Source organism: Miscanthus floridulus, chromosome 3 (assembly GCF_019320115.1).
Source record: "Miscanthus floridulus cultivar M001 chromosome 3, ASM1932011v1, whole genome shotgun sequence".
In the NCBI taxonomy this organism is placed as follows: Eukaryota; Viridiplantae; Streptophyta; class Magnoliopsida; order Poales; family Poaceae; genus Miscanthus; species Miscanthus floridulus.
The window spans coordinates 147,090,091-147,100,421 of record NC_089582.1 but is presented as its reverse complement, the minus strand read 5'-3'; the positions used below and the strand labels follow the sequence as shown (position 1 = coordinate 147,100,421).

The following is a 10,331-nucleotide window of genomic DNA, read 5'->3' as shown; positions in this document are numbered from 1 at the left end:
ATTTTGGGCTACTGTAGCACTTTCGTTTTTATTTGGCAATTAGTGTTCAATCATGGTCTAATTAGGCTCAAAACGTTCGACTCACGATTTCCAACCAAACTGTGCAATTAGTTTTTTTTCACCTACATTTAATGCTCCATGCACGTATCGCAAGATTCGATGGGATGGGGTACTGTAGCACTTTTTTGGAATTTGGTCTGACAACTAAACACGGGCTTATATTGTAATGTTGACAAAAATGATTACATTTGGTCAAATATATTTGGCACAACTTGCAATTATTTCGATTCAAATTTAATATTGAAAAAATATTCAAAATTTTGGCAGCGCATTAGCAATATTGTATAATCTTTAACAAGGAGGAGTTCACTGGAACATAGACGCCATCAACTCAACACAAACTAGTTTTCGAAAAAGAAACACAAATCCATAACACGCAGCACTGCCGTATCCATGCAAGCATGCGGATTCATCTCGAAATAGTCCAACGCGGACCGCATGTAGGCGTCCGTCACGGCCCTGTGGCGCCGCGCACCAACTGCACGGTAGAGAGCCAGAGACGATGCCAGCTCCCCCGCGGGGCACGCGGCGCTGGTCAGCACGATAGCGTTGGGTGTTGGCAAAGTACCCCGCGGGGAGCGGAACCGAGGTCGCCCATCCACCCGCGAACAGCAGCTTGCTCCGCCGCGATGGGCGTATCCCCAGTGCCCACTCCACACCTAGCCAGCCAGTGCCTCGAACGTGGTGCACACACGGCCCTCCAGCGCCACTGCCGCCTTGACGCGCGCGATGGACGCAGGCGTGAACCGGAACGAGCGGTGCTGGGTGCAGGAGCGGGGAGTCCGAGTCGTCCTCGTCCCCGTCGCCGTCCCCGTCGTCGTCGTCATCCCTCGGCGAACTCGTGGTGCGGGAAGAACGAGACTGCGGCGTGCGCCCCTGAGCCGGACCCGAACGAGACTCGCGGCTGGGCACCGCCGCCGCCCAGCGCGCGCAAGACGAAAGGCCGCGGCCGCCCCCGCGCCCCGGAACAGCAGCCGCACTGCGCAGGAGGCCCGAGGCCGGGAGGCGCCGCCGCACCGCGCCCCCTACCTCTCGTGCAGAAGCCGCCGCTGAGGACGGCTGCACGCCCGCGACCCCGCGCTAGATGCGCCCGTGCCTGATGTAGCCTGGGTCGGATGAGGAAGATCCTAGAGATAAGAATAAAGGGCAGTGTGGTCATTTCGCCTTTCCTTTTTAGATTTGGAATTTTTTAAAACCATTTATTCCCTGTCCGTCTAAGGACATCCAAAGTAGGGGCAAACGGATCGTTCATTTCAAAATAGCAGGGGTAAAATCATAAAATTGAGAAAGCAGAGATAAAATCACAATTGGAGCACTGGATAGGGGCGAGATCACAATTTTCCCATAAAAACTAGATTTAAAGGTTTTTTCAATGATACCGATTATATACCATGAATATTAATGTTTTTGAATATATATTTTGTCAAATATGTTTCTTGGGACCGAAAACGATAAATATTTTAGGATGGAGAGAATACGCGTTAACTTCCTGATAAATGCCAGTGACAGTCATCGCATATTTCCTCATCACTGACGGTTCCAAGTGATACAGTTTATTGAAGTCAAATACCTTGTTGGCTAGTCGCCAACCCTCAATGCAACACCGTGCTCATCTTGATAACCACTGCCTCAGGCAGTCAGTCAGGCTCAGGGTCTGGGCTCAGACTCAAGAGACAAGACAGAAGACGCCTGCATACAGCATACAGCATACTGATGTATGGAGATGCATGCACCAAGCAATTAAAATTTAAAATGGCCCTGCTGTGCAAACTGCATATACAGTGTTTTTGAATTTTTAGTCTTCGTGTGATAGCTAGGTATGCAGCTACTAAGCAGTTTCTTCAAGTAATTAATGCTTGTTAATATGAGATAAACAACAAGAAAACTCACGGTTTCATTGTTTTCAACAGAGGCGGCCGGGATCGGTCGAGGTTTTTCTACCAAATTATCTTGGTCAACTATGCCTTGGTCCATGCTGATGATGCTGGATTGTTACATTTCTGGATCGACGATGATAGAGCTTAGAGCAGCAGCCAATATAAAATATATCAACAGCAACAGCAACCTCCGATCCGTGCTTAAAAGAGCTCCATGGACGACGACCTCCACTCCATAGCCAACTACGTACCTTGGGACTACCTTCAGCTACCAAGGCACACACACTAGACACGCGTCTTTGCCTCTTCGATCAATACACGTTCGTCGTGCGGCGCCAGCATGTCGGCTCACGTCGTCCGCCGCCGCCTCCTCGCCGTTGCCCTGGTTGCTTTCGCCGCGGCGACGATGCAGGCTGCGCCGGCCGCCGCGGAGGACACCATCCTGGGCCACAAGTGCGGCATGCCTGTGGCTGCGGCTGCGGGGGCAGGCAACAGCAGCGACGCCGCCTACAGGTCCAACCTCAACGCACTGGCCGCCACCCTCATCGCGGGCGCGCGGGCCAACGGTTCAGCCGTCGGCGCGTCCGGCGCGTCATCGTCGTCGCCCGACGCCGCCTATGGTCTCGTGCTCTGCCGGGGGGACTTCAGGGGCGACGCCTGCGCGCGGGGGCTCCGCGATGCCCTATCCAGCGCCATCAACGACTCCGAGAACGCTTTCGGCTGCGGCCCGCGCCTGAGAGACATCACTCTCTTCTACGACCGCTACCAGCTGCGGCTCTCCGGCGCCGACTTCCTCTCCGGCACCGACGGTGGCAACGCGCCCAGGTGGGCTGGGAACAACACCAACTTCGTGACCCCCGCCGACGCGGCGAGCCGGTTCGACGCGCTCGTCCGCGAGCTGGTCACCACCATTGCCGGCATCGCCGCGGGCAAGCCCGGCAGGTACGCCACGGGGCGGTCGTGGTTCGAGGAGCAGCGCCTCACGTTGTTCGCCCTGGTGCAGTGCACCGTCGACATGTCGCCGGACCGGTGCCGCGCGTGCCTCGACGGCCTCATCTCGGCGTTCCCGGCCACGTTTCCCAGCGGGCAGCATGGCGGGAGAATCCTTGTGCCGCGGTGCACCGTGCGGTACGAGACGGACGACACCTTCTTTAACACCGCCGACTTATCAGTCGACCTGCACAAGCAAAAACAGGCCAAACGTATGTAATCCTTTTTTTTTCATCCAAAACGCACTAACATTTTTTTTCCGTTTTCACATAATGGAATTAAACGACATTATCAAACTATTTGTTTTCTAAATGTAGATTAGCAAAGATGACTTGAAAATACAGATATATAAAGTGGCTTTCATGACAAACTCTACTGATCATATCATGTCTATCCATGACAAAAGATATTTATATTGTGTAAATTAGCAAACAAAATGTTTCAAAAGTGGACTACAAGACTCTGGATGATATTTATTTTGAGAATGGTAGAGTACATATAGGGGACAAACAGATCTTTTTTTACAAATGAATTAAACATGAGCACCTTTCACAGTTCATTTGAATTCTAATTCCGGCTTGGTTTTAACGCAGCGAGCAAGGCTTGGCTCTGGACCACCATAGCCGTTGTTTCTCTACTTTTGTTGTCTGCTAGTTTTCTTCTCCATAGATGGATCAAAATACGGCAAAAGCGAGGTATATATATTTTTTTCTCGCGCTTATATAAACTCACAAAAAACTTCAAAAAAAAATCCCCTTTTCCTTTGTCTGAACCTGGATCGTCGAATTTCTACCAACCTGTTGTGATCAGAACTTGCTCGGTCGGAATTACGGAGGTTGTCCATAGCTGTTAAAAATGTGATCAACCTCTGGAGATTGGAAGAAGGCAACTCAGGGTTTTCGCTCTACGACTTCTCTCAGATGAAAGGCGCTACCAATGGATTTTCGATTGAAAACAAACTCGGACAAGGTGGTTTCGGTGCTGTCTACAAGGTATATTTATGTCATTTGCAGTGATATTCAGACATTCACAATAAGTCCTTTGCTCTATCTTCAAATTAAGTAGTATATATATATATATATATATATATATATATATATGTGTGTGTGTGTGTGTGTGTTTGGTGTTGTCAGGGAGTGCTGCCTGATGGACTTGAAATAGGAGTGAAAAGACTTGGCCCATGTTCTTTGCAAGGCTTGCTAGAGTTCAAGAATGAGATCCAGCTCATTGCAAAGCTTCAGCACAGGAATCTAGTCAGGCTGCTGGGCTGCTGTATTGAAGGGGAGCACGAGAAGATTCTGGTCTATGAGTACATGCCAAACAAAAGCCTAGATCTCATCATCTTCGGTATGTATATATATATAGTGTGCCAAAAGATTTCCTTGAAAACTTGTCCCAAGAAGTTCTTCTCCTTGAGAAATAAGAAATTCTCGAGAAATGAAATGACATGCTTCCATTGAAATTAAATCTCTTCTGATGGGGAAAAAAATGTTTTCCTTGATGACACAGTCGTCGTCTAATACACACCAAAATCTTATCCCAGTGTAATTTGTGAAATTTTATTTTCTCATCAGTCTTAACTCTGACCACGCACATTTTATTTGCATTGCATGTCTTCTTCAGACAGTAAAAAAGGAGCATCATTAGATTGGCCTAAACGTCTGAATATAATCGACGGGATAGCCCAGGGGCTTCTCTACCTTCACATCCACTCGCGCCTCTGCGTGGTCCACAGGGATCTCAAAGCCAGCAACATTCTCTTGGACAGCGAGATGAACCCTAAAATCTCAGATTTTGGGATGGCCAGGATATTCAGCTCTAGCGTGGCCGAGTCAAACACCACTCGAATTGTGGGCACACAGTAAGTAGAGTCGATCCAAAGACAAATCCGAAGTTGACTTGTATGTACAGTTTAGTTTATTGCATTAGAATATCTCCAATTCTCCATTAACATTAACTTCAGTGATTGTGTTGTATATATTATCATCAAGTGGGTACATAGCTCCGGAGTATGCCTCGGATGGAGTTTGCTCGGTCAAGTCTGACGTCTTCAGCTTCGGTGTGCTGCTCCTGGAGATTATCAGCGGCACCATGACCACTGGCTCCTACAGATTCGATGGGAAACTGTACAAGCTAATCGCATATGTTAGTAATATATATACATTCTACTAGATATAAATCTTATCAATTGTCTGCTGAAGATGATTACATATGTTCGTCAGAGACAAGGCACATTAAATTTGTGATAGCTATCTGCTCTACTTTTCTTGCACAGGCATGGCTGCTGTGGAGAGCCGGGCAATGGCCGGAGCTGGTGGACCGCAGCTTAGGGAGTAGAACGTATGACTACACCATGGAGAGGCACATCCACGTGGCGCTCCTGTGCGTGCAGGAGAGCGCGGACGACCGCCCCGCCATGGACGAGGTCGTCAGGATGCTGAGCAGCGGCGAGGTCGGCGCGGCCCTCCCGGAGCCGAAGCAGCCGGCGTACTTCAACGTGCGCCCCGTCGGCACGGAGATGTCGGCGTCCTGCGACATGACCATCAGCATAACCTTGTCGAGATAGCAGTAGTTGTCATGGATGCACCCATGCACTTAAGCGACTGTATTGTGTGTAGAGTGTAGACTTTAGAGAGCTATCCTAACAGTTCTATTCACAAGCATGCTTATTGCTTACCATGCATGATCTGACAAAATATTATGACTCAGGATGCCAAAATATGCATGGGAGATACAAATTGTACACCCTGAAATCCTGAATGAAATGTTGAGATACGTGCTGCAGGCTGGCAAAATGCTGTTTCTTTTTTTTTTAAGAAATGCTGATGGCTAGCCATTCTGACCCTGCTCACACTGAATGTCTGGTACCACTCAAGGTGTGCGCGCAGAAGGATTTGGGTTAGATTCTGTTGAAATTATTTTGGTGTGATTAGATCTGGTCATTTGATTCATGCTTCGTTCCTAGCGATCGGCGACGTGGTTGTGTGAATATCATCGCGACTCAAATGCTTTGGATTTGGTCGCTCTGTATTTTTCTGTTTTGTTTTGTCTGAAGCCTCTTGTAGTGAAGCTCAGATTCAATTGGACGATCTGTGAGCTAGTACAGCATGCGCCCGCAGACTGACGGCATCGTGGGTTCTTGTTCAGAATAGAGCATTGCAGACTTGCAGTGCAGTTCAGTTGTTCGCTTGAACTTATCAGCCGGCTTATCAGCTAGAATCTACAGTATTTTTCTCCCACAACAAATCAGCTTCAGCTGGCTTATCAGCCGGCTTTAATACCAGCCGAACAGGAGGCCCCGTTTAGTGTAGATCAGTTTTTTCCAGGTCCACAGGCATCTTTAATGGCAGAGTTGATACTGTTTAGTAGAACAAATTCTCATAATAGATCTGAGAGAGGGAGATGGTGGAAGCTACACTTTTTAGATCCACCTGCTTATCCTAAACAAGAACCCCAATCATATCCAGAGACAGCACTTATCCTAATTAACATTACATAAGAACAGATGTATAGGCTTCATTTCTGAATACAACTCTTCAGATGCTTGGTGGCACTACTACGAACAACGCTGCCCAAGTCCTCCATTCCACCTCAAAAACTAGCCACAACATCAACGATCAGAGGTAAGTAAGCTTATGTATGCACATGTTCACCTTAGAACTAGAAGATAGTTTACAGTGACAAATCTTTAGTTGGTAGATACAGAGAAGTCTCTTAACAATAATCAGTTGAAGCATTCAGCAGTGGAACTAGTAGCACCAGTAGGGAGACAGGGAGCTGAGAACAAATCATTCTGCTGACATGAATGCCATATCAAATGAGGCCAAGAAAATCCAGATTTCAGTAAAATACATAGACTAAATTGTGTTATCAGTTATTCGCAGCGGGTTGGAACATCACACCATGAAATCCAGTCTGATCCACAGACAACCAAAATAATTGATCAATGCAAGCAAATTACAACTGTCGATGTAAAACAGGAAAACATCACTGCTTATGAAGTAACATATAAAAGACAAATCAGCAGCACAAAAAAAAAAACTCTTCTTAATCCAGAAATGGGAGTAACCTATTTCGCAAAACAAAAAAGAAAGAAATGGGAGTAACCCACGCTGACAAAACATTATCAACTGTACTCATCAGCTACTTTATACTAAAAATGCGAATGGATAATCTGGCCATTCCCTGTTGGGTTCTCAGCTATTCAAGTGTGAATTGTGGAAAGTCAGAGTCGGATGCAGAGAGCAACCTCGACTCCTCTAGCTACACAGTTCTTTGCGTAAATTTTCAACTAAAACAGTATTTTTCTCCTATCCAAACTAGCCAGCAGTACTTCTTCACAAACCATCGACGATACGAACCAGCCAACCGAACAAGCTGTTTTGAGGATTGGGTAGACAAAGATAGATGAACTAAATGGAATATAATCATAGCAATTCAGAGACAAGCTTGTGCCTGCTCAACGCCTAGTCAACAGCTCGCCGCGCTTGCAGGAAACAGAGTAGCGAGCAATCAGGAAGGGAAAACAACATCAGAAGTCCCCCTCAGCTTTCCTGGATCCGCAGCGAGCCGCCGCCGTGGCGACGAAGAGCCTGGGCCTGCTTGGCCCTCTCCGTGTGGCACCGGCGCACCGCCGGTGAAGGGCAGCGGGTGGCCGGGTTGTGCCTCACCGCCAGCCGCGGCGGGCACTCGGGGTCACGGGATACGCGAGATCCGTGAGCGCAGATGGATCCGCGCGCGTCGTCGAGACAAGAAGACGAGACATACAACGCTGCTCCTCGCGGCGCTCGGGCCTCGGAGCACGGGCCCTCGCCGTCGTCTCCTGAGACGACGGGGCAACCGTCTCCAAGCCAAGCCGAGGATTTTTTTTTTAAAAAAAAACGAAGATAGAGACGGGCTGTGACGACGCGTTGTACGTATGCCATGAATACTCATGAGGTGCTCATGTCATGATAACCGTCCCTCTGTTTTTTTTATAAAAAATTACCGCCAAAAGGCTCCAGAATCGAGATCTATCGCAACTGACGACGCGCATCTCGTAACCTTGAGGAACGACGAAAGACAGACAGGCTCTGTTCCAAGGAAACAGAGACCTCTCCAGTCAGCACACACCGCTGGAGCCTGGAGGCTGTTCTATTGGGTTGTTTCAGCCTTTCAGGCCACCTAAACTAACCGCCACCTAACCACCCGAACAGGAAGCCGTTTTTTTGGGCGCCAATTCTCAGCGACCTTGCTGACCCACGTCCAGCCATCCATAGCTAGCTTAGCTTTGCTTGCGTACACACGGTACACGGACGGACGAATGCCGGACAAGGTGAAAAAAAACTGGAGAGAGTAGTGAGGAGACCCCTGTTGGTTTAGCTACCCTCAATCTAGCTGACTGACTGACTGACTTAATTAGATGTTACTAGAGACCACAACCACCGTCAGACGACCAAACACCTGCACCCGCACACTCCCTCAGTCTCCCCCTCCCATATCAACCCAGCCACGGCAAGGAATCCAACCGAGAACAGTTCCTGCATTGTCCGGCGAGCTGTCTGTCTCCTTCCTCCTCGTTCCGTGGAGATCTTGAGCTCGGACTAGCCTCGTGACATCACCTACATACATTTACTCCCATCGTCGGCTCGGCTGCCTAGCTATATACACCGCGCTCACCCTGCCTCCTGTACCTGCCTGCAAGGAGCTGTGTCCACCAGAAGCTAGCTAGCTAGCATGGGTCGTCGGGCGGCGGCGATGGCTGCCGTGGCGGCGCTGCTGCTGTGCGCTGCGGCGTTGGGAGTAGGAGCGGAGGTGGTGGACGAGTTCGGGGGCGGGGCGTCCTTCATCTTCGGGGACTCACTAGTAGACGCCGGCAACAACAACTACATCCCGACGCTATCCAGGGCCAACATGACGCCCAACGGCATCGACTTCGCGGCGACGGGCGGGACGCCCACGGGTCGGTTCACGAACGGGCGGACGATCGCGGACATCATCGGCGAGATGCTGGGGCAGGCGGACTACTCGCCGCCGTTCCTGGCGCCCAACACGAGCGGCTGGCGCGATCCTGAACGGCGTCAACTACGCGTCGGGCGGCGGCGGGATCCTGAACGGCACGGGGAAGGTGTTCGTGAACCGGATCGGGATGGACCTGCAGGTGGACTACTTCAACATCACCAGGCAGCAGCTGGACGCGCTGCTGGGGAGGGACAAGGCCAGGGAGTTTCTGAGGAAGAAGGCTATCTTCTCCGTCACTGTTGGGTCTAATGACTTCCTCAACAACTACCTCATGCCCGTGCTGTCTACTGGCACGAGGATCCGTGAGTCGCCTGACGCCTTCGTCGACGACCTCATCTTCCACCTCCGGGACCAGCTCACGGTACGTGCGTTCACCAAGCATGGCAATGGCATGTAAGTGGCAGCAGCAATGGCCGGCTGCCAGGATGATCCTGATCCTGAACGCTTGCTTGCATGGATGATGGATGCAGAGGCTGCACACGCTGGACGCGCGCAAGTTCGTGGTGGCCAACGTGGGGCCGCTGGGTTGCATCCCGTACCAGAAGACCATCAACCGGGTGGGCGAGGACGAGTGCGTGAAGCTGCCCAACCAGCTGGCGGCGCAGTACAACGCACGGCTCAGGGAGCTCATCATCGAGCTCAACGGCAACCTCCCCGGCGCCAGGTTCTGCCTCGCCAACGTCTACGACCTCGTCATGGAGCTCATCACAAACTACCCCAACTACGGTGAGCCGCCGCCGTGAGCATGCATTTCATTATTCAGCAAGCAGAGCAGGACATGGATGCATGAATGAATCCATCACATGCATGTTGCAGGGTTCGAGACGGCCAGCGTGGCGTGCTGCGGCAACGGCGGGTCGTACGACGGGCTGGTGCCGTGCGGGCCGACGACGAGCCTGTGCGACGACCGGGACAAGCACGTGTTCTGGGACCCCTACCACCCCAGCGATGCCGCCAACGTGCTGCTCGCCAAGTACATCGTCGACGGCGACACCAAGTACATCTCGCCCATCAACCTCAGGAAGCTCTACTCCCTCTGATCTAATTGCCCAGCCCCTCGCTCACCGACCATTTCATTTGGCCGCCGTCGACGCGTCTAGCCAGCTTTCATTTGCATTTCCTGCGTGCAATGATGCAACTGTGTGCAGTGGTATATTGTTGATCTTGGACAAGCGCTCAATTGCGACCTGTAATTTTTTTGGTGCGAGGAAATTAATTTATCATGTGGTTTTCGAGTGTATGTAATTTGTAATGTAGCCAAACTAATATTTACTTTTAAAGACATCGAAGGACATGAAACAAGTTTTGGAGAAAATATAGCAAAAACCAATCGAACATCTCCAGAAAATATATAATTCAATCAAACCATCAAATGTGCTTTCTTACAAATGGATCATTGCCCAC

At 50.1% G+C, this 10,331-nt stretch overlaps 1 protein-coding gene and 1 pseudogene across 1 annotated transcript; both read left to right on the top strand.

The window, feature by feature from the left end:
* The first annotated feature begins 2,277 nt into the window (after positions 1-2,277).
* LOC136544660 (cysteine-rich receptor-like protein kinase 19) lies at positions 2,278-5,563 on the top strand. Its single transcript, XM_066536740.1, has 7 exons — positions 2,278-3,139; positions 3,521-3,622; positions 3,738-3,919; positions 4,061-4,274; positions 4,551-4,788; positions 4,919-5,072; positions 5,203-5,563. The coding sequence occupies exons 1-7, from the start codon at positions 2,278-2,280 to the stop codon at positions 5,491-5,493; spliced, it is 2,043 nt and encodes a 680-aa protein (XP_066392837.1). The 3' UTR covers positions 5,494-5,563.
* Positions 5,564-8,464: 2,901 nt separating this feature from the next.
* Positions 8,465-10,178, top strand: LOC136547432 (GDSL esterase/lipase At2g23540-like; annotated as a pseudogene).
* Positions 10,179-10,331: the final 153 nt, after the last annotated feature.